The 24622-nt window shown below is 43.9% G+C and overlaps 1 protein-coding gene across 3 annotated transcripts; it reads left to right on the top strand.

The window, feature by feature from the left end:
- The first annotated feature begins 5348 nt into the window (after positions 1-5348).
- METTL13 (methyltransferase 13, eEF1A N-terminus and K55) lies at positions 5349-23929 on the top strand. Of its 3 annotated transcripts, none has more exons than XM_069065582.1 (8): positions 5350-5794; positions 6928-7693; positions 12288-12487; positions 15586-15781; positions 17937-18101; positions 20260-20472; positions 23100-23231; positions 23571-23929. In XM_069065582.1, exons 1-8 carry the CDS (start codon positions 5642-5644, stop codon positions 23843-23845), a joined length of 2100 nt encoding a protein of 699 aa, XP_068921683.1. In that variant the 5' UTR covers positions 5350-5641; the 3' UTR covers positions 23846-23929. The 3 variants fall into 3 exon arrangements, with proteins under 3 accessions (XP_068921685.1, XP_068921683.1, XP_068921684.1); XM_069065583.1 differs by having other exon boundaries at positions 23105-23231; positions 23571-23804; XM_069065584.1 differs by lacking the exon at positions 20260-20472 and having other exon boundaries at positions 5349-5794; positions 23105-23231; positions 23571-23804.
- The last annotated feature ends 693 nt before the right edge of the window (positions 23930-24622 follow it).

The following is a 24622-nucleotide window of genomic DNA, read 5'->3' as shown; positions in this document are numbered from 1 at the left end:
GCTGGTGGCATGTAAAGACTCTGGCAGGCCTCATCCTAATACCCATGTGTACTGACAAGTTTGGGCTTCAGATTAAGACTGGCTATGTCTTCCCTCAGTACTCAGAGAAGGGATAGTGTTTTTCTGAATACTCATGAGTTCCCATGAGTGTGTTTCCCACCATTATTGTAAGTTGATATATCAATTAGTTGCCCAAATTTAACTAGAGTTTGAAGAGGGTTGTTTTCTAAGGTAACATAGTAAAATAGTTTGTATAAACATTCCCTAATAGTCTGTGAAGAAACTGTTTTTTCTTTCTTTTTTTTTTTTTGGTGTATGTTTCTTTTCTATCCCCAACATTTAGCACACTATACTTAATAAAAGCTAGTAAGCTGAGTGACTTCTCTGCAAAGCTGGAAAGCATTTGGGGCTGGAAAATTTCCATTATTATTGACTCAAATAATTCAAGTAGCCCATGACTCACAAGTAAAGCACTTTACCAATTTCCTCCCAGATATGAGCCACTTGAATCTCTCTTCTCTCTGGCTCTAATGACTGGAGAGGGAAAACACACACACACACACACACACACACACACACACACACACACACACACACACACACACACACACACCAGTGGCACAAAGGTAATGAGATTGGTTTGTGATCATTTTAGTCACAGTTCTGAGCAAAAACCAAAACCAAAACCAAAACCCTTCAAAATGCAAACTGAATTCCTAAAATGCTTCCTCAAGCCCCCCAAGCAATCTATCATTGTCTTTCACAGTGATCTCCCAGTCAAATTTTCCTTCCCTCCCTCACACTTTGGCAAAACAAATTGAGGACTACACTAAAATTATCTTATCTTTATTGAACCTTGTTTGGAAAAAGTAAATTAGGACAAAGCAACGTTTAGAAATTGTTACCTTTTGCTTTGGGCAATAACAGAAGTGGAGAAACAGAAATACCATCCTTCCAATAGTTTTGCAGAGAAAGCAGACCTCAGTCACCTTCTGAGAGCTCCAGGCCAGGAAAAGGTAAACACTCTAGAGGCTAGGATTCTAAGTTAGGTCATGTATGCTCCCATCCCCTTGCCTCCCTTCCCTCCCATCTTCCCTCTGCTCTCCTCTCTTCTCCCCACCAGCTTCTCCCTCTAACCCTGATTCTGAGATAAGAGTACTTTCTGCTCAACTGGCAGAAATATGAGGCCAAGGGGCTTTTACACTTCTGCTTCCTAGGAAGCAGTTAGTCCAACCTTGCCAGAAGGGCTGTTATATATAAACTTACTGTTGTCCTGAAATCAAATCTCAATGGATAGGATATGTTTAAAGCAATTATCACCCATATCAGTCTAAATGTATACTTTTGGGACAATAAAATAGATTATAGCATATTTTAAAATTATCTTATATAATATTAATGAAATATAATGTCCATGACCTGAAGGCAGCTATTAAAAGATTAATAAGGATTGCTAGATGTATCTAGAGCATTGATAAATAGATTAATATATCAAAAATACTCAGAACAAACAGATAACACTTTATTGAATGACAGTAAGGCTGAAAATAGATATTCACCACTGGATTTGCCAAATATACCTGAAATTGGTTTACTTATGGATGAAGTCTATGAAAAGGCTAAGATCCAAGAAAGAGTAGAATCAAAAGGCCCTCCATGATCAACACCCACATCAATTCCACCAACAACATGCTGACAAAGAGGTTGATCAAATGATTAAGTCATATAGATTTATTTACAAAAATTAAGGTTTATGATAGCAGTTAATCACCAGAAGTTACTAAAAGGCTATCCTTAAAGTGCTCAGATTTGTTGATCAGGAAAGATTGTGCAGTCAAATGGTAGAAACTGTGTAATAGCACTGTAAGTTACAGACTGTTACATCAGAGTGAGAATAAACTAGGAAAAGTAATGAAATTTATTGATATATAATTAACCTTATAACTTTTTACATCTAAAAAAAACCCTTCTAATGTGCAATTTGTTTTCTTTTTTGCTGTATTCTCTTGTTTTACATGATTTGGCACGTAACTCACAGAATTTTGGACATATATCCTTTAATTTTCCATCATATATCACACTGTGTATTAAGGATAACCTTTGACCAAAAATCCATTCTTCTCAGTCCAATCAATGGGCGGTTTTCTATTCTTTCCCCTCTTCTTCCATCTTCCTTCCTTCTTTCTTTATTTCCTCTCCCTTTCTTTTGCATTTTTCCTTGGAGTAATATACATTCTTAAAAAGCACAGAATTAAGAATGTAACACAAGAAAGCAATGAAACATGTATATGACACAAAATCCTGTACTCAGAGAACTAACTAAAAGTGGGAAACTAAATCCCTCTGGTCCAGGTCAGATATTCTAAGTTTAGTGTCAGAAGGTCAAATGCATGACCACTTCTGGCACTCAATTATTTCTAGTTCCTCAAGTAATTTGCATACCACTGTAACTCCTACCAGAAAGAATACAATCAGGGGGTCAGGATTATATACCATTCTTCATAAGCCAACAGATGTCAAACACAGAACCCAAATTCAGGTTGGCACTTTTTTAGCTACTTCATAGTTTTTAAGGAGTTTAACCTAGAGTAAGGTTTATTAAACTTTTTCTACCCTTCAGCACTTCTTGAATTGCATGAACCATGAGGTCATGGTGGTCTTGACCCACAATTTAAGAAGTGCTGGCCTAGAGCACTCAGAGGCAGCACTTGAACCCAGGGCCTCCTGTCTCTGATTGCTGCCTTTTGTCTACCAAGCCATGTCCCAACGCCATTTCTATCTGAACTACATTGAAAAAAATAATGAGGTGATGATGATGTGATAATGATAACAAAATCAACAACAATAATAAATGAGAAGCAGTGTGGTAAGTGGATAGAGGACCCACTTTATAATCAGGAATAATTTGATTCAAGTCCCACTTCTGACACATTCCAGTTGTATGACTATGGACAAATCAACTTGACTTCTCAAAGTCCCAACAACTCTGTAATACTCCATTGATGGAAGAAGTCTCTGCACTGGGAGTTTCCTATCTATTAGAACTATGGTCCAAACCCCCCTTTCCCTTCCACACATTTACTTGGCACTTCTCTGATGCACCTTCTATCTCTAATTATTTTTAAGCTCTTACCTCTATAATTTGAATGGAGGTCATCAAGTTCAGACCCCTTATTTTACAGATGAGGAAAAAGCCTTAGAGAGCTGACTATGATTTGCTCCAGGTCACACAGATAGTGTACAGGGACTTGGGGCCAGGAACAGCTGGTCAAATTCAGCTTCCTCCTATATAAAATGTGATGGTTGGACTCAATGACCTGTAGGGCCCATGCCAGCTCTAAATTTATGATGTTATGATTTGGGATCCAGTGTTGTGACTCCGAGTTCTGTTCTTTTCACCTGTGCTGAACCTGGAACTCATTCGAGAACTATAAATGAGTTGGGTTTTATTTACCAACTTCTGCTGACTTTTCCGTTACCCCTCATTTGTTCTTTGCTTTGTGTCTCCATTTTTCTTCCTCTCCCCTTAAATCCACAAATTACACTCAGTTTGGTACTCAGATAAGTTTGTTTGCTTGCATAAAGCAGCTAGGTGGCCCAGTGGATAGAGCACGGGATCTGAAATCAGGAAATTCTGAGTTCAAATTATGCCTCGAACACTTAGCATGACTGAGGCAAATCACTCATCTCTGTCTACCTCAGTTTCTGTAAAATGGGAATAATAACAACACCTAACTCCTAGGTTTTTTACGAGGCTCAAATGAGATAAAATTGTGAAATCTCTAATGAGATAAAAATTGTAATGCACCTGGCACTCTACAAATGTTAGTTATTGTAATTATTGTTTTCAATTCAATAAACATTAAATGGGGTACAAAAAATACAAAAGACAGTGCCTGCCTTCAAGGAAGGGGGAGACAATCGAATGGGGGAGACAACATGCAAACATATACAAAGCAAGCTATATACAGGATGTATGGGAGATAATTAATAGAGGGAAGGCACTGGAATGTAGGGGGCTCCTGGGACTTGAAGAAAGCCAGGCAGGTCAGTACTAAACACCTCCAGCTCTATATAAATGCTGGATATTTTTGGTGACCCTGATTACCCATCCTTGGGGGTTCAGGGACCCCAGAAGCCTACTTCTTTCTTTCTACACTTTTCCCTCTGGTTCTAATGGATCTGAACAATTTTCATTTATGATTCCTTGTAATTTAATTATGATTTTCAGGGAGTCGGTGATTCTTTTTTTTTTTCTTTTTGGAGGGCAATTGGGGTTAAGTAACTTGCCCAAGGTTACACAGCTAGTTTGTGTGTGTGTGTGTGTGTGTGTGTGTGTGTGTGTGTGTGTTAAGTTTCTGAGGCTGGAACCTAGCTGCCTTAAAACTAACATTACTTGACTGGAGGAAGTCAATCTTTCTACTTTTTTTTTTTGCTTTTTGGAGGTCAATTGGGGTTAAATGACTTGCTCAAGGTCACATGACTAGTTTTTATGTTAAGTGTCTGAGGCCAGATTTGAACTCGAAGTCCTCCTGACTTCAGGGCCGTTGCTCTATTCACTGAGCCACTTAGCCTGCCCCAGATTCGGTGAATCTTAAGTTATTTATCCTTGCCCTTTTTTCCAGGCTAATTGTTTATTGTTTTTGATGACATATTGTATTTTCTTCAATTTTCTCAGTGTTCTTATTTTGTTCTAATAGTTCTGGCTGTCTCATTGAGTCATTGATTTCTGTTTGGCCTATTCTAATTTTCAGTGATTCTATTACTTGGACCAGGTTTACCCTTTTCTTTCTTTTTCTTTTTGGAGGGGGGAAGGCAGGACAATTGGGGTTAAGTGATTTGCCCAAGGTCACATGGCTAGTGTTAAGTGGTCTAATTTGAACTCAGGTTCTCCTGACTCCAGGGCCAGGGGCTCTATTCACTTGCACAATCTAGCCACCCCCCAGGTTCACTCCCTTCTAAGCCATTTATTCTCTTTCCAATTCTTTCCTCCAATGTTTTTTTATTTCATTTGTTATGTTACTTTATTTCTTTTGAATATTCATGTAATACTTGTGGAAAATCCATCTTCCCTTTAAGTCTGTGCTTACAAGTGTTATGGAATTCTCTCCTAAGTTGTTTTTTTTGGGGCATATTTGGGTATAAACCCCAGGAAATGCCGCAGGGGCAGCCCTGGCTTCCTGCTGAGAATGGCTGGTACAAGCCCCGCCCCCCGTACAGCAGCTGTCAATCACTCACTTAACCGGCCCTCCCTAAACCGTCGCTAGCAGAGGTAAAGGCGGCGAAGCCAATGAGGTTCCGGAAAAGGAAAACGTCTGGCCAATGAGAAGCCAGGATGGTCTGGTTAACAGGCCAATCACGACACGGCGAACCCGGAAAGAGTTGCAATATTCTAAAATCTAGTTCTGAGAAAGTGTGGCCGGGACAGGGGAGGGAGACGCGGGCATGTGGGTCCCAAGCGCTTGGTGACTAGGCCTGAGTCGCGGCTCCGCGTGTCCACGCCGCGCGTGTGCTTGGTCGCTCCGCGTGGAAGAGAGGGAAAGACAGCTCCACCAACCTTGCACGGTCCCCGGGTCAGCCTCCGGGTGCCCACGGAGAGCCGCTGATCCTTCTTACCCACGGAGGTGGCTGGCCCGGGACCATGAATCTGCTGCCCAAAAGCTCCAAGGAATTCGGGTCCGTGGATTACTGGGAGAAGTTCTTTCAGCAGCGGGGTAAGAAAGCCTTCGAATGGTATGGGAGCTACCTCGATCTGTGCGGGGTGCTGCACAAGTACATCAAGGCCAAGGACAAGGTAAGGGAGGGGCCCGCACCCCCTACCAGGCGCGTCCACTTCTCCTCCCTCCCCCACGCGGGCCCACGTGCCCGCCTCTGGACCCCGGCACCAGCCAGCCGCCCCGCCCCAACTCCACGCAGTGCTTGGCAGCCCCGCCTTGTACGTTTCACTCTGTACATTTCACCCAGAGCCTGGGGTGGCGGCCTGGGCTTAGCTGTTTACTGGGGGGTTTATGGGGTGGGATTGGAGTGGGGGATCCCGCAGCTCCTCCGCTCAGTGCCTAGGGGCCTAGGATGGAGAAGCTCCTCCCAGGAGACTGGGGGCTTCTTCAGGGCAGGGGCTGCCTTGTACCTTACTTGGTAACCCGGGAACTTGGCACAACTTAGTGGGTGCTAAATAAATGCTTGTTCTCCCTTCCCCCTCAGCGTTTAGCACAGAGTCAGGTATGCAGTAGGCACTAAATAAATGCGTGTTCTCTGTTTGCCATAAGTAGTCGCTTAATAAATGTCTATTAATCGTCTCCTTCCGTTAGATTATGAGCTCCTTGAGGGCAGGGATTGACTATCTTTTGCCTTTCTTTTGTATGCTTGGCCCTTAGCACAGAGCCTGGCACCTAGCAGGTGCTGAATAATTGTTTGTCTTCCCTTTCCCGCAGCTCTTTGTACAGTGTTAGCACAGAGTAGGTGCTAAATAAGTGTTTGTTGATCAACACACTCCAGCCCCTTCATTTTACTCAACAGTGTTATATGATAGAAAGGACATTGGAGTCAGGAGAACCTGCCCTGGAGTGGGGAAGACCTGAATTAAAATTTGGCTTTAGACACTTAATAGCTGTGTGACCCATGGCAAGTCAATTAACCAATGCTTGCCTCAGTTTCCTCATCTGTAAAATTGGGATAATAATAGCACCAGGGTTATTGTGAGGATCAGATAATTATCTTTCTGTTCCCTGGAAGTAATCTCTAGTTTCTAACAGCACATACTAGATGGAACACTGATAATTTAATAACTGTTAAAGATTTTCTCCTCTGTTATGCTAGAGCAGTCTGTCCCTCTCCTAGGTAACCATTATTCACCTCCAGCTTGAAAAGATTTCTCCTTTGGTAGGTCTTCTCTCAGAAGAGCCATTTTCCATCTTTTGTCTTTTCTAGATGCTGGTGGTTGGATGTGGTAACTCAGAGTTGAGTGAACAGCTTTATGATGTGGGCTACCAGGATATTGTGAATATTGACATCAGTGAGGTGGTCATCAAGCAGATGAAAGAACGCAATGCTAGCCGGCGGCCTCAGATGAGTTTTTTGCAGATGGACATGACAAAGATGGAGTTCCCTGATGCATCCTTTCAGGTGGTGCTGGATAAGGGTACCCTGGATGCCATCTTAACAGATGAGGAAGAGAAAACACTAGAAAAGGTGGATATGATGCTGGCAGAGGTGGGCCGGGTGCTGCAGGTGGGAGGCCGGTATCTGTGCATCTCCCTGGCCCAAGCTCATATCTTGAAGAAAGCTGTAGGTCACTTCTCCAAGGAAGGGTGGATGGTAAGGGTGCACCAAGTAACCAGCAGCCAGAACCAGTCGTCAGAGACGGAGCCACAGTTTTCATTGCCTGTCTTTGCTTTCATCATGACCAAATTCAGGCCAGTTTCTGGCTCTGCCCTCCAGATCCTTGAGCTGTGTGCTCACAAACAAGGCAGGCCTGTACGGCTGGAGAATACCGAGCGACTGGCAGAGGCAGTACAGGAGCGGCAGCGGTATGCCTGGTTGCAGAGCCAGCTGAGCCGAAAGACTGGGCCTGGGAATGTGTCTGTGTCCCTGGATTTATGTGATGGGAGCACTGGGGAACCACGCTACACCCTGCATGTTGTAGACACCCCCACTGTGAAGCTGTCCAGAGACAATCATTTTGCCATTTTCATCAGTGAGTTGAGATCCTTTCCTACTTTTCCTAATTGGGTTGCTTAAATGGGGCTTGGGTTGTTGGGGGAGTGTATGTGTGTATTTTGACAATAAAGTAGGTCCTAATGATGGTAAAAGGAGCCAAATCAACATAGAATTTAGGCTGGATCACAAGGTCCTCTGGCTACTGGAGTCAGAAGTGGATTCCCATCATCACAGTGTAGTCTGGTGTCCTTGGATCAGAGAGATCTAGAACCAGCACAAACCTTAGACACCTTCTGGTCCATCTGCCTTATTTTACAGACGAGAATATTGAGGCCTACAAAGATTGAGTGACTTGTTCAAGGTCACTCAAGGATTAAACATCAGAAGAAAAGTCATTTAACAGAGGGAAAGCTCCAGTCACTTAAATTTCCTTTATTGTCAAACCAGTGGCCCTACATTCATTCATTGTTTGAGCAAATATTTATTAAATACTTGATGAAGCTGAGTAAATAATAATAAATAATAGCTAGCGTTTATATAACACTTTAAGGTTTGTAAGGCACTTTACAAACATCTCATTTTATCTTTACAACAACACTGACATATTATCACCCCAGTTTTAAAGATGAGGAACTTGTCCAACATCACCCAGGGGCACACAGCTAGTAAGTGTCTCGAACTGGATTTGAAATTAGGTCTTCCTGACTGAAGGCCCAGCGCTCTATTTATTGCACTACCCAGCTTTCATTCATTCATTGTATATTTTTTAGCAAATACTTATCGAACACTTAATGGAACTCAGTGGAAGTTGGAATCATGCTATGGAGGAAAGAGTGTTGGATGTGGAACAAGAGGTCCTGGGTTCAAATTCTGGTTGTGCCATTTGCCAGCTTGGTGACATTAAGCAAGGTCCCTCAATGTCTTAGTTCCTCATCTGTGAGAAGAAGACATTGGACAAGATGGCCTCTGAGATCCCTTCCATCCAAATGGAGATCTTGCCCTGTCCTGTTTGGACTACACTAAGATGCTCTGGGTAGATGCAGTATCTCTACCTTGCCATATGAAGGTGGATCTGACCTGTGTGTGAATCGATAGAATAATAATAACTGATATTTACATAGTTTTCTTCACAGCAGAAGTGAGGTAAGTAGCAAAGTATTATCAGAGTTGGGATTCGGACCTCAGTTTCCCACCTCTTCATTCTGTGGTCTTTCCATTGTACCATCTTACCAACAGAGAGGGTCCTGGGGACTAGAGTCCCCATCTGGGGATGAATGGGAATGGAACTGGCAGTGAAATTTGAAGAATAAGTAGGATCTTGACAGGCAGGAGTGGAGGAAGGAAAATTCCAGTCAGGAGGACATCTGGGCTTTTGTTCATGGTGAGTAATTGAGTTTGACTTGAACATGAGGTATGTATAGGGAGATAATGGCAACAGACATTTATTTATCAGGTGCTTACTGTCTTCAGATTCTACTCTACTAGTTATAGTACTGGTAGGAATGCACAGTTGTGATAAACTACAAGCCCCTGCCCTTCATGGGGTTTAGTTTAGTTGGGTTACAGCTTAGATACACAGCATCACATTATAGCTAAGTGCAAGTTAGAAAACAAAATGTGGGAGATCTGAAGGTTATGTTAGGGTTCTTATAACAAAAGAGTTTTTAAATAAAACTAAGAAGAAAATCCCTAAAACTGATCAGTGCATCTTACATGCAGTCCACCAGTGGCCCTCCACCTTTGCAAGAAGTAGGGGGAGGTGTTTTCTTTCTTTGGGGCCATGCTTGGCTTTTACAGTTTTGGTTATTTTGTGGTGATTCTTTCTGTTTACCTTGTTGTAGTCATTGTACATGTTGTTTTCCAGGCTCTGTTTATTTCATTTTGCTTTAGGTCATGTAGGTTCTTGTTTCTCTGTATTCTTCCTCTTCATTGTTTCTTACAGCATACTAATTAATATTCTATTAAGTTCATGTACCGAAGTTTGTTTAGCCATTCCCCAATAAGCAAAGCAGGCATCTGCTTTGTTTTTAGTTCTTTGCCATCACAGAAAGTTCTACCAAATGGATGTATATGCAGGGTGTCCCAGAACTCAGCTTAAATAGTTTAAAAGCTTCAATGGTAAAGCTGCTCAGATGCTTTGGGGACACACTGTATGTTGGTCTATATGGAGCCTTTTTTTTTGGGGTGTATGCTTAGTAGATTAATCTTTGAGGTCTAGTGGTGTGGTCATTTTGGTTACTTTATTTTCGTTTTTCCAGATTGCTTTCCAAAGTAGTTACATTGTCTCACATAGCTCTGTCCATGAGGCACACTTCTCCCCAGCCCCTCCAAGCCTCCTATTCCCTTGACATTTTTTTGCCAGTTTTCTGGGTGTGAAGCAGAACCGCAGAGTTTTTTATTAGTAGCAATTTGGAACATTCTTTCAAATCACTGTTTTTGTGACTTTTGTTCCTTTGGTTTTCTTCCCACCTGTTTGGCTGTTTCTCCTTTGATGGATTTTCATCTGGGTCACATTCCATTGATTGTGGTTGCTTCCCAAGGCTCTGTCCTACGTTTTCTTCTCTTTTCTATGGTATCTCACTTGCTGCTCTTATTAGTTCTCCTGGGTGCTATTAACACATGCAGATGGTTCCCAGATCTGGCTAGTCAGTCTGGGCCTCTCTCTTGAGCTCCAGGCCATTATTATAAACTGCCTATTGGGTATTTCAAACTGGATATCCTGTAGGGATCTCAAATAGCCAAAATAGAACTCATTATCTTTCCCCCCAAAAAATGATTCTTCCAACCACCGTTCTGCCAGTCACCCGGGATCTCAAACTAGGCTTCAGCTTTGACTTCTTACTCCCTCCTTGCCCCATATATACAGTCAGTTACAAAATCTCATTGTTTCTTCTTCCACAGTCACTCTTTTTTCCTTTTCTCCCCTCATACCATCTGTAATCAGCTCCTCCAAGACTATTGCAATAGCCTCTTTATTTTGATCTCTGTGCCTCAAGTCTCGCCCTACAACAATCCTTCTTCCACACAGCAACCTAAGTGATTTTCCTAAGGCTTGAAGTCTGACTGTATCAGACAATGTTTAATAAACTTCAGTGGCTGTAACACTAGGATCCAATATAAATCCCTCTGCAGTCTGACATCCTCTATACTTTGTACACAGTACTGCCCTCCGTATGTTTCATGGTCCAGCCTCCTGACATTTGCTATTTGTCACACAAGCCGCTCCATCCCTTTCTCCGTGCCTTTGCTGTCTCTTTATTTTTTTTATTTTTATTTTTTTAAGCAATTAGGGTTAAGTAACTTGCCCAAGGTTACACGGCCAGTTTTTTTGTGTGGGTATTAAGTATCTGAGGCCGGAACTGATCCCGGGGGCGTTCTCCCGCGGCCAGCGCTCTTATTCACTGCGCCACCTGGCTGCCCCAAGGGGGGGCTGTCTTTTATGCCTGCACTGCTATCTCTCCTCATCTCTGCCTCTTAGTATTTCTGGCTTATGTCAAGACTTGACTCAAATTCTGCCTTTGTCAAGGAGCTCTTTCTAGGTGCCCTCAGCCATTAACATCTTCCCCTCTTGGTTCATCTTCAATCTACTCTGCATGTATTTTGTATGTACCTGTTAATTACAAGCTGTCTCCCCTATTAGGATGTATGCTTCTACTTTCTATCCCCAGCACTGAGCCCTATACCAAGAGCATAATATATGCTTGATAAACGCTTATTGATTGACTGATTATTACTAATAGCTTACATTTCTTCTTTTGAAAACCATTCATATCCTTTGACTATTTATCTGTTGGGAAATAGCTTTGTGTCATATATTTTTGTTAGCTGCTTATATTACCTTGGATATCATATTTGATACAAAGATTTTTTTCCCTAGTTTACTACTTCCCTATTTATCCTATTTGCATTATGGATGCAAATTTTACTTGAACAAAAACATTTTTACTTCATGTAACCGAAATTATTTGTTTTATCTTTTCTATGCACCTCTGTCCCTTGTTTGCTTAAGACTGCTTCTCAGCCATAGCTGTAAAAACATCCTGACCTCATTGTCTTCCAATTATTTTATAATATGACTTTTAATTTTCAGGTCGTGTTCAGTTTCAGTTTTCGGCTGTGTATTAAAATGTTAACCTAACCCTAATTTATGACAGATTGCTTTCCGGTTTTCCCAGCAGTTCTTGTTGAATAGGGGGTTCTTTCCTCAGTTGGGCTTTAAAAGCTCAGGTGAGCCTTCAGCAAGCAGAAAGAGGAAAGGATGGTATTCCTAACACAGAGAAGACAGAGTAAATGTGTGGATGAGTGAGAGCACAATATCTAATTGGGTTTAAATAATAGCCTGAGGGTATGGCAGCTGCATGAATGGCCTAGGCCTCGGAGCCACCAGTCCTAACACATGGTGTTTTGACTTGCTAAGTGCATTGTATACCAGAGAATGATAGCCCTCTTATTGCCTTGTAGCTTAGAACTGGTTTTGGCCAGGTTCAGAAGTGAGGGGCAGTGGCAGAGTTTCTTAGGCCCCTTGCTTCCCCAAGGCAGGCTGCATTTCCGGCAATGTCGTTGGGGGTACATCTTGGCCCTAGGTGTAAACATTGTCCCTAGTACCCCTAACACCCAGCCTTTTCTTACAGTTCCCCAGGGCCGAGAGACAGAATGGCTGTTTGGCATGGAGGAAGGTCGGAAGCAGCTGGCAGCCAGTGCGGGCTTCAGGCGACTGATCACAGTGGCCCTGCACAGGGACCAGCAGTACCAAGGCATGGACAGCATCCAGGCTGAGCTGTCAGGGAAAGTCATGGAGTTGGCACCTCCAGGGCTGCCAGCCCAGCAGCAGGTAATGTTGCTGCCACAGCCACTGAGGCCCAGGAAGGGATTTGCCCCTGGGAGATCATATCACCCTAATTGAGGAATCAAACAACTTGTGTTTAGATAATGCCTACCACCTATCTTCTCAGAGGTGATGCTTTGGCAGTGTGACAGGAGAGTGAGAATGCAGCATGGAATCAGAGAATGTGGGTTCAAATCTAGCCTTTGCCATTTACTACATGTGTGATCTGGCAAGTCACTCCGGGTCAAGTTACTTTGACCCTCAATTTCCTCATTTTTCAAATGAAAGATTGGACTAGATACTCGGAGGCCCTTTCTGGTTTTACATTTATATATAATCCCGTGGTCCAATCTGTAAATTAGCCAGGCCCTTACATTTTTCATTTTCTGTTCTTTTCCTAAACTTTTGGAATTTTGGGGCTATTTTATGACTCAAGGGCACTTCCGCTGAGGAGTGGAAAGGGATATACACAACTCAGCTCAGTTATATTCATTACAAGTTAGCATATCTGGATTAGTTGGGAAAAGCTTGACCATTGGCCACGATTAGGCTTTAAGCATTTTTGTGCCATCCTGGCCCTTCTTCACTGTGAGTATGGATGAATATAGAGGCAAGGATTTTTGTCTGTATGTCACTAATGGGGAAACTGAGGCAAACATTTAGTGTTGTAGTGGCAGCTCAGGAAGTAGGAGGTGTCCGGACATCTGGTCTATTGCTCTACTTTTTTGACTGTCTTGTTCCACAAAACAGCTCATTTATCTTTCTTGGTCAGACCTTGGGATTAAGGTCTTTTAGTTACCAGTTAGGAATTCTTCCTGGGAAGCTGCGGGTTTTGTGGTTAGAGTGTAGCTTTTTCTCACTAAATGGGAGCACAAAATCAAGGGGTCATTTGGTGGGTTATTTCTTAGCTTGGCAAACACTGACATTTCTGTATATAAAAAGGAGAAAAAGAGGATTGTAAATGAAACCCTCCATCTCCATTACATATAGCTTGCATTTCTTTTCAGGATTATATGATAAATTCCACACCCTAGTTTCAAAGCTGTCCTGCTTGTGTGTGTCTTCCTAACCCTGTTTCTGATCTCTTCTGTTCAGGGTACATAAGAAATAATAGCAAAGGCACCAGAACTAAAGGAAGGAGAAAGGTTTCTTGTAGAAAGTGGGGTGTTAGCTGGGACTTGAAGGAAGCCAGGAGATGGAGATGAGGAGAGAGAGTTGTCCAGGCATGGGGAACAGCTTGGAAAATGCTGTGAGAGGAGAGGAGTGTCTTGTTTGAAGAACAGCTGGGAGGCCATTGTCACTGGATCACGAGTACATGGGGAGATGTAAAGTGTGAGAAGAGTGGGAATGTGCATCGAGGCCAGGTCAGAGGGGCTCTGGATGCCAGAGGGTTTTGTATTTGATCCTGGAGATGATTGGGGGGAGTGTAGGCATCAGGGAAGCAGCTGGTCATTGGGGAAAGATGGAAGATAAGTGAGAGAATGGGGATAGTAGATGGTGAGTGTTTTATCCACAAAAACTCATAGAAACTTTTCCCAGAGAAGTCACGGGATTTTGTTCTGAGCTGGTGGAGAGTGTGTCTGATGTGCGAGCCTCCGAGGCTGGGGGTGTTCTTCCGTCTCTTTTCTTTTCTTTCTTTAAACTGTCTCTTAAATGTGCCTCTCCACAGTTGCATTTTCTTTAGTTTTGATTTCTAGGGCATAGTCAGATACATATGTGTGTGCATATATGCGTGTATGTGTGCATCTGTATCCCCAGCACCCGCCATAGTGACTGACACATGAGTAGGTGCTTGATAAGTGTTTACGTAATTCATTTTCTCATCCGTTTCCCAATCCTTGGACATGTTAGCTGCATCCAGGTTTTTTTTGTTTTTGCTGTTATATCCAAAGCTGCTGTGAACATTTGTTTAATGGCATCTTTAAGGCATTGTCCTAATAATGTGACACTTGAATCGAAGATTATGAGATTTTGTCTAGTTGCTATCACTTAATGCAACATTAATTTCCAAAAAGACCTTATCCAACAAGTAAATGTAAAGCATTAGCTCTGTGGAAGGTGCTTAGTTAGAAGGCCAGATAGAGCACAAAGGCAGAAACAGCAGCTCCTGCCCACAAGGAGCACGCACTCTCCTTGAAAGAGGCAGCCTGTAAAAAGATAACCGTTCTCTAACTCGGCTGGGTCTGAGCATTCCCTCCACAGTGCAGTCTGCAGTCATCCTGTTCAGGCTTGCCAGCTCACCACTCTACATGCTAGAGGTCTTCTTTGCTTCCTTTGACATAGTCTAACCTTAGTCCTGTCATCCCTTACTCCTACCCTAGTCTCATAGGGACCGGCCTATCGGATACTTGTATAGGAGGGAGAAAGCTCTAACAACCATGAGGGGTATGGGGAGTTTCCTGAAAGGGGCACATGTGGTGAAGCTTAAGGAAGCTGGATTCTGAGGTCATGGGAAGTTGGGAGTACGCACATGCCAGGCACAATGGCAGGAAGTGGAATGATGAATTCAGAGAATATCAAAATGGGTCAGTCAGTGCCTGACGGGGAGTCATATATGTTAAAAGCCTGAAGGAAATCAGCTGGAGTCAGATTGTGAAAGGCTTTAAAGGCCAAGGTAAGTTTGTATTTTCTCCTAAAGGCAAGAAGCAGTCACTTGATTATGGAAAAAAAAAACAATCCAAACCTTTACTTTAGGAAGATTATTTTGGCTGGAGAAATTGGAAGCCAGGAGGCCAATTAGGAAGTTTTCACTGTAGTACGCTTGAGAGATGATGGAACCTTAAATTAAGCAGCAGTGCTGGCTGTGTGAGTAGAGAGAAGATTGTACGAAGTCTTATCTCTACCATTATTGTAATGGTGTGTTAATAATAGTGTTATTTCTCCATGATAATAGTATCTGTAAAAATCATAGTATTTCTCCATAAGATTGCTAACATTGACTTTTATAATGATAAAAATTAAGCTCTCTTTGGCACTTTAATAGTCTTTTACCTTATTTTCTTCTACTCCTTCCCCGTCCACTGTTCTCTCATACACATAGGAGATGAGTGTTGTCTCTCTGACTTGTAAACCACCTTGATTCCTTTACCTGACTCTGCCTCCAGGTGCCTTTCTTGTCTGTTGGTGGAGACATTGGGGTCCGGACCATTCAGCACAGAGACTCCAGCTCTCTGAGCGGTGACTATGTCATTGAGGACGTCCAGGGGGATGACAGGCGCTACTTCCGCCGGCTGATCTTTCTCAGCAACAGGAACGTGGTGCAGTCGGAAGCCAGGCTGCTGCCTGAGACACCCCATCGAGGTAGGGGTCCCCTGGCCAGGAGAGTGGGGTACACGCCCATGGGCTTGGGGTGGGTTGGAGAGAGCCGGGAGCGTGTCTGTTGGATAGAACAAAAAGGAAGACTTAAAGGTGGGGTCTGATGGCTGTTCGGGATCCGGGTGGTGGTGTTTGCCCTGACCTTGAGCCAGGGACTTCTCAGCCATGATGAAAAGCAAGGATGTTAGTTCACAAAAAAAAAATACTGCCTCTCGTTTTTTTGGTGGGTAAATAGTCATTTTGTTAATAATGCTGGCATTTTAGTAAAATAGGTCAGTGATGCTCTCCAATGCCACCCGTGGTTTATATGCCCTTGGAAAAGTCGGTGTTAAAAGTCCACTCTGATTGGTTAACAAGTAATGAGGCAGTACATATTACAATGAGGCTGCCTCACCTTGTAAAGAGCATCTCCTCCCCGCATCTTCAGGCATTCTGTATGCACATCCTCTCCCTGAGTACCTGGGACTTGTCTCCCTTCTCTCCTCTCCCTCCATCTACATTTTATTGAAAGAGCAGCTTGACCTTCCATTTGCAGAACTGTCAGACGATAGAGGGCACCTGCTCCCACGCAGGGTATTTCAGCATCTAGCCTCCTCTGCTGGGATACGTCATGCACTGGGCCGCTCATTACTTTTCTGTGGTACTTATTTAGTAGCAGTCCCAGAAATGGAGGTTAGTGTCCCGATTTCCTAGTCCAAAAAGTATCCTCTCTGCAATATCATACATCCCTCTCCAGGTTATCCGAGGGGACTCTGGAGAAAAAAAGAGGCTAAGAACTCCTCATGGTCATGTATTTGCTCTGGTTCTGAGGTAAAGCTGCTTGTGCCAAGTCTTGGGCTTTAACCCAGCCCAGTTTCAAATGTATTTTTCCACATCCCCTGTTCAGCCTTTGGTAGGCTCCAGAGAAAGGGCCCTCCCTTTCAATTTAGTTGAAAAGTTCGCTTTCTGGTTTAGTTTCAGGTTTCAGTAGTCAATTTAAAAAAAAATTTTTGTTTGGTTGGCTTTTATTTTTTCGGAGGGGAGAAGGCAGGGTAGTTGGTTGTGACTTGCCCAAGGTCACACTGCTGGTAAGTGTTAAGTGTCTGAGGCTGGATTTGAATTCAAGTCCTCCTGACTCCAGGGCCCTGCTCTATTCACTGTGCCACCTAGCTGCACCTCAATTGTTTTTTAAAAAGTCTTAGTTGAAAAACAAAACAACAAAGAGAACTTCTTTCCTTTCAGAACTTTTCAGTTTTTTCCACCTCAGCCAAGTCACTCAGGTCCAAATTATTCCTATTTCATAATCTCTAAAATGAGATGAACCAGGCTGCTTCCTCATGACTCACAGAGATGTTGGTAAGGACACATGGAACCACCTGGGAAATGGTGAAATACACTAAAGTCCCTTAAGCAGATCAGCACCCTGTGCCGTTGGCTTCTGACCCCATCCCCACCCTGTGCCTGATGGTGCTGCATAGTCATGACACGATGTTGTAGATCCCTGGGGTTGATAGACAGATGTCGTCTGTTGCCCTGCTGCAGGAGGGAGCGCTAGGCAGCACCATATTGCACAGAGCGCTGCGCTTGGAATCGGGAAGACTCCTTTTCTGGAGTCCAAATCTGGGTCTGACTGTGTCACTGGCCTGTTTCAGCACCTCCACTGGTCCCTATTACTTATTTCCAGGATCAAATATAGACTCATTTGTCATTTAAAGCACCTTCCTACATTTTTGGTCTTAAAAGCACAATAGGATCCAGCTACTTTGGCCTCTGTGCTGTTCCTCATACACAATCCTCATGTCTTGGATGCAGGCCTTGGTGTTGGCTGTTCCCATGCTGGGAATGCTGTTCCCTGACCACCTCTTGGCTTACCTGGCTTCAGTAAAGGCTAGGCTCAGACCCTGCCTTCTGCAGGAGGCCTTTCCTGGTCCTCCAGCTGCTAATGCTTTTCCTTCTCTGATGATCTGTGTGCTCTGCACGTGCCTTCCAGCTGCCCAGATGTGCACACAGGCTCTCTTGCCTATTAGAATGTGAGCTCCTTGAGGACAGGGCTGGTTTTGCCCTTTTTTGGGGCACCGCTTGTTGTATGGCACATAATGAGTACCCAGTAAAAGCTTGTTGACTGACTAACTGGCTGACTGTCGCTCCCACCATGCCTTAGCCCAAAAGAAGCGGAAAAAAGATAAGAAGAAACTTCGGCCAGCCGATGCACCAGAGAATCCTGTGTCTGCGGGTCAGCCCATAGATAAGAGTTTTCTGTGCTGTGAACACCACAAGGCCATGATTGCTGGGCTCGCCTTGCTGAAAAACCCAGAGACGCTTCCAGGTGAGAGAGAGAGAATGAGTGAATGAATCTGGGAGAGGGGGTGCTGCCTAGAACGTTGTGTTTGTGTAGGGAGTGGCCAGTGAAGTGTCCTCGTGGGCAGAGGAGCCGGCTGTGGAGTCAGGCAGCCCTAGATCCAAGGCCTGCTTCTGACACAGCATTGGTGTGCTCAGGGGTGAGTCGCTCCCCCTGTCGGGGGCCAGGCAGCTCTCCAAGAAGCAGTTACAGAGAAGGTGTTGATTCTCATTGGTGGAGGGCGTTCCACAGGCCTGGGACTTCACAGGCTCAGACCGTTTTGCCCCCAAACATTCAGGTCGCTTCAATTAAACACACACGCACTTGACAAACCAACATGGGCACAGTTTTTTTGGGTACATAGTGAGTACTTAAATGCTTTTTCATTTCATTTCTTTATAAAGAAGATTATGACAGAACATTCTATCATCCAGCTTAAGGAACAGAAGTTCAGAATTATACCAATAGCTTCTGTGCCTTTTTGAGAATGATGTACATAGACTGGTGGGCAGCTAGGTGGTTCAGTGGATAGAATAGAGTGCTGGGCCTGGACTCAGGCAATCTCTTCTTTTTGAGTTCAAATCTGGCCCCAGACACTTCCTAGCTGTGTGACCCCGAGCAGGTCACTTAACACTGTTTGCCTCAGTTTCTTCATCTGTCAAAATGAGCTGGAGAAGGAAGTGACAAACCACTCTGGCATCTTTGCCAAGAAAACCCCAAATGGGGTCATGAGGAGGTAGATGAGACTGAAAAAACTACTGAACAATAAAAATATATAGACTGACATAATTGCATATATGTTTATTTGGACGCTATATCCAACTCCTCTTCCAGATAAATGAGTGTCCATGTTATTTTAGCCTCAAATATATTTAACGCTAAAATGGCTATACATCAGAAGAGTTGGGCCTAACTTTCTACACAGGAAAAACCAATTGAATGAAGACCAGGGGTGGGGAATCTGCAGCCTCAAGGCCACATGTTACCCTTTAGGTCCTCAAGTGTGGTCCTTTAAGGGGATTTGTTCTGTGAAGTTTGGATTCGGTCAAAGGGCTGCACTTGAGGACCTAGAGGGCCACATGTGGGCTCCAGGCCACAGCTTCCTCACCCTGTTCCAGACTGTGATAAGCAGTTGAATGGACAACCCATAGAGCTGGTCCATCAGCCCATATACCTTGGATAGACATTGTATATGGATGATGAGCCAGGCTAGATCTGAGCAGGAGGAAGGGATTGCTTTTGGGAAATTGTACAGTGCTTTTTATGACTCAAGCTTCTCCACAAATCAGAGGCCCATCTTGTAACACCAGTATTCTTCCTGCAAGCCTTGGAATTCCACAGTCTGAAGTTAAAATTGAATGTCCCCCCCAAGGCCAAGGAGATATGCAAATCATCAGGGTCTGCCTTGCTGGGATCTAAATCCCTGTTAAAATAATTAAGGGAAGAATTTGCCTGAAAGGTGATAGGAGAGTCCCCAAGGCAGTTCCCTTTGGGGGCATTGAGACTTTGGAAAGCCTTCATGCCCTGGGCAGTTATGCTTCTTGAGAACCCTTTGGAAATGAGTTCAGGGTTCTTCTTTACCACAGGGGCATGGTTCTTCCTTCATTTACTTGGGAGAAGTGGTTTAAAGGACCTGACCAGAAAAATGGATGCCTGGAAAATAAGGTGTATTGGCATTTGCATCCACATAAATAGAATTAGAAGCAAGCTCCCCAAGGACATTGAGGATTTGTTAGTAGACTAGAACAAGAATTCCCTAGGATGAGAGGGCGAGGGTGGGCAAAGGGTGCCCCATTGGAGGGTACCCCCACACTGATGACATCACAAATCCATTAATACTAAGGTATTGACATTTTTTGTTTTCCAATTGCTCTTTTAAAATACTTACATTGCTTGCATGTTAGAGATGATTCTGTCACTATAAATCTACTTTTAAAAAATCCATCGCTTGAAATTTGTAATGAGAATTATGATCACATAGAAGAAGGCAATAATAGCTCAAATTTGTTATGTTTTGTAGTTTGCAAAGTGTTTTCTTCATGAAATCTTTTGTGTGATAGGTCCCCCAATCCCCATGTTCCCTAGGGTTGGGGTGAGATTTTCTGTGTAGGGGACAGGAGAGTGATGTTTCCTTGTCTCACCTCAGAGGCCTCGCTATCATTACTGGTAGTTGGTTTGGGTGGCGGTAGCCTGCCCCTCTTCATCCATGATCACTTTTTGAAGTCTCACATCGATGCTGTGGAGATCGACCCATCTATGCTAGAGGTGGCCACCCGATGGTTTGGCTTCACCCAGAGTGACCGGATGAAAGTTCACATTGCAGATGGCCTGGACTACATCACCAACCTGGCCAGAGAAGGTATTGGCATAAGGAAACTTTGGGGGGAGGGTGTCTGAGAAGTCCAGGACTGGGAGAGACTTCAAAGGTTAGCCTGCTAGGAAAAGTGACATATCATTTGTCCCATACTTGTGGGTTTCTGTTTTGACTCAGGGATGAGCCCACCAACCCCAGCCCCTTAAAACCTACATAGCTAGGTGAGTAGTTGGCCAGATGGGTAGGATGTTCCTTGGGAAAATGACAGAGGGATGGGCCAGAGATACAGCAAAACACCATTATTGGATTCCTGTGAAGTGGAATTGGATGGGGCAGGACTAAGGTTCACCTTTGCTCCAGCAAAGGAAAAAAATTCATTACTGTGATAAAAAAATATGCATTTGGCATTTCTATACTCTGTAGTTGCCTAATGATACTGGATCTCTTGGTTGACTCCCAGGAATCTTTAGGCTTTAAAAAAAAAAAACTTTGAAAAAGGCAATGAGAATGTTCGTCCAGGTCATTGGTCCTTTTGCTGGGGAGCAAGATCACATTTCTGAGGGATGGAATGTACCCTCTCTCTTTCTGCTAAAGGTGGGAGTCCTTAGTACATGGCACCTCTTTACTCCATATCTCGTGTTCTCAGACTGAAAGTTCATTCACTGCTACCTGATGTCATCTTTAGCTTCTAATGAATGGGTCAAATAAATGGATTGAGTTGGAGAGATGGAGAATTTGTTTGTTACTAAGATGTTTAGGGATTATCTCAAATTTGGGTACAAACTGCTTAATCAAGGAGGCGCAGGGACTAGATCTGTAATTTTTGTGACCTCCTGGGTAAGGAAACTCCATCTACCAGGGAGGTCAGCATCTTCTCACAGAGTTGGAGTTTTCGGTCATTCCTTCTCCATTAACTTCTGATGAAATCCCCCATGCCTAGAACAATCTCCCTCCTCTGCTCTACCTACTGACCTGCCTGGCTTCAAATCCAGCTTTCCGCAGGAAGCTTTCTTCCCCTGCTCTTCATTCGCGTGCCTCCCCTCTGTTACTGACTTCCTATTTATCCTGAATATACAGCCGGTTCTCAACATTTGCATGTTTAACTTTTGGGACTTCAGTCATTTGTCTGATTTTATTAGGGGCCTCACTTTTACTTACATGTTGGCAGCCATGCCCATTGGCAGGGCTGATGCTGCTAAGTGAGTATCCTGCCTTACCAGGGCCTGTGCTGCTGGGCTCCCGATTATCCTGCCAGCTCGGAGGCAGTGGAAAGGGAGGTTAGAGCTGACAGGTTCCCCCTCCCCCCCTTTTACCTTGGGCTTCTTCTGACATCACCGCTCCTGCCTCTCCCCATCTCATCCAGTATGCCTCTCCTTCCCCTGCATTTGTGGGTTTATTTCATGGTTACTGTGCATATTATCAGAACCAGTGTTTTATAAAATTATAAAGAATTGTTTGCAGAAAAGTGTATTTTCAGCAATATCTGATGAAAGACTAGATTAGATATTAGTGGTCTTGGAAACCTAATCATTTTCCCCATAGGTTCAGTGTATCAGCATTTGCATTTTTGATTTTCACACTGTTTTCTAGTAATGTTACCTCTGAGAAAGTAAATATTTGTTTGCATATTGTTTCCCTCATTAGATTGTTAGCTCCTTGAAGGCAAGGGCTGTTTTCTGCCTCTTTTTCTGTTCCCAGTGCTTAGCACAGAGCACTTAGTAAATGTTGATTGATTGATTGATAACTATTGTTCAAGTAACCAAGTAGGATGTGTTGACTTAAATTTCAGAATATTTCCTACAGAGAGGCAACATAGCCAAAGCTTCCTAACTTGCGTTTCCACTTCTAGTCTAGTGAGCAGCTGTGCTTAAAGTATAGACGGCTGTCCCTTTCTTCATCATGGCCTCTTGCTGGGTACCCTCCCCCAGCAGTTTGAGATATGTTCTGGTCACATCCTATCCTACATGTATTCCTAGGAGATGCAACCTAGCTACTGGATAGAGAGGTGGTTCTGGAGGCAGGATGACCCGGATTCAAGTCTCTTACACCGACTGACTCTGTGAAACCCTAAGCAAGTTGTAAAACCTCTCAGTGCCCTCCCCACCTCGAGCCCCCAGATAAGTCTCTCACACTTTAAGATCAGCTATTGCTCTACACTGGTTGAGTGAATGAACTCCTTACCAGGAGTTCCCTTTGTTAGTGACATGATGCTTCACGATGATGCTAACAGGATATAATGCTTTGTGGTCTTAAAGGCATTTTCTTATATTATCTCACTTGACAATAGCCTTGCGAGGTAGGTGTTCTTACTATTATTTTCCAGGTGAAGAAACCAAGGCAAAGAGAAGTTAAGTAATTTAAACACTGAGAGTGTCACAGTAAGTGACTGTGGTTGGATTTGAATTCAGATCTTCCTGCCTCATAAGTTGAGTGATTTATTGACTACATCACCTAGCTGCCTCTAAGATCATAGGCTTGTTTTCAGATGTATTCATATAGCCAGCCTGTGGCTGATATCTGTAACTCCATCTCCTTCCCCTGTGGCCTTTCCTTCTCATTACTTCCTTATCCTTCACCCTTTCCCCAGGTCAGACACAAAGGGTATTTGTTGTAGGAATTCATGGAATATTATACTAGCCAGATGAGATTTTCCAATCTTTTCTTCTTCCCAGCACAGGCTCTCTACGATGTCATCATGTTCGATGTGGACAGCAAGGACCCAGCAGTAGGAATGAGCTGTCCGCCTCCAGCCTTTGTGGACCACGCTTTTCTGCAGGATGTCAAAGGGATCCTGACCCCAGGAGGTATGGGCAGTGTAGAGGGGGCGGAGCTAAGGGAAGGGGCTCTTTTCTCATCTGACACAGTGGTTGTTGGTTTACCCCTTGCTATTCCTTCTGGCCCTCTAGTTCACCAGAAAGGCAGCTAGGCCTATACTCACTAAAACCTTAACTGAAATCTAGCCTCAGACACTTAGTAGCTGTGTGATTTGCTTAACCTCTACCTGCCTCAGTTTCCTCAACTGTAAAATGGGGATGATTGTTGTAAGGATCGCTGGGACACGTGTAAAGTGCTTTCCACACCTAAAGTGCTCCGTCCCTAGCCTGAAGCCCCTTTGCCCACTTTTTCTCTTCTCTACCCGGAAGGTGTCTTCATTCTGAACTTGGTGTGTCGAGACTCAGGGCTGAAGGACTCAGTGCTGGCTGGACTCAAGAAGGTGTTCCCTCTGCTCTACGTACGGCAGATTGAGGGTGAAGTCAATGAGATCCTCTTCTGCCAGCTGCAGCCTGAACAGAAGCTGGCTACCCCTGAGCTCCTGGAGATGGCCCAGGCCCTGGAAAGGACACTTAGGAGACCAGGGAAGGGCTTCGATAGCACATACATCCTGTCAGACATGCTCAAGACCGTGAAGATTGTGTGATGACCGAGGGCAGGGAAATGGAGCAACCTCATGGGTTTTGGGGGCAGAAATGGAGAGAAAAATAACAAAAATAATTTGAAAGTCTTATGCTTCTCTCTTGTCTTCATAGATTTACTCGCTGTTGGCCTCTGCTAAGTAATTGTTGGGACTTTGGCTTGCCCTGGGTCTAGGAGAACAAATGGGGGCCTCTGCCTTCAATATCCCTTGATATTTGGGCTCCCACTTCCCAGAATTCCCCACTGAGCTTTCCTTCTTCCCTGGTTCTAGTTAACTGCATGAGAGAGGCTACAAACCTTGGGTATTAGGGAAACAGGATTCCAAGACCAGTGCTTACCAAGTGCCTTAGGACCACTGTTGCTTAAATGGGTCAGTTACACTTAATGGGTTTCAGTTTCTGTCTAGATCTTTAGGGAACTCTCGTGTCCTTTGAATTCAGTGAATGTTCTCAAGGGCCTTACTTTGTGTACAGCACTGAACCAGGCATTGATGGAGATACAAAGTTTTGATAGGACATGTCCCTTATCCTCATGGAGTTTATGGTCTAATTGAGCCCAGAGAACTATAGTGCATGCTCTCACTTGCGTGTATCTCTTGAATGCACATAAAATTTAAGGGACAAGTTCAGTTGAGGGCTTCGTGAGGGGATGGCATTTGAACTGAATCTTAAGAAATGTGTAGGAATTCCCTGGGCACAAAAGGAAAGAGAAGGGCATTGCAGACACGCAGACCAGCATAAGTAAGGACATAGAGAGGGGAGCGTCCAAGGCCTGCTTAGAG

This window comes from Petaurus breviceps, unplaced genomic scaffold (assembly GCF_028583685.1).
Source record: "Petaurus breviceps papuanus isolate PSGF00001 unplaced genomic scaffold, PetGlider_PUasm1.0 90692, whole genome shotgun sequence".
Classification (NCBI taxonomy): domain Eukaryota; kingdom Metazoa; phylum Chordata; class Mammalia; order Diprotodontia; family Petauridae; genus Petaurus; species Petaurus breviceps.
This window is presented reverse-complemented; position numbering and strand designations above follow the sequence as displayed.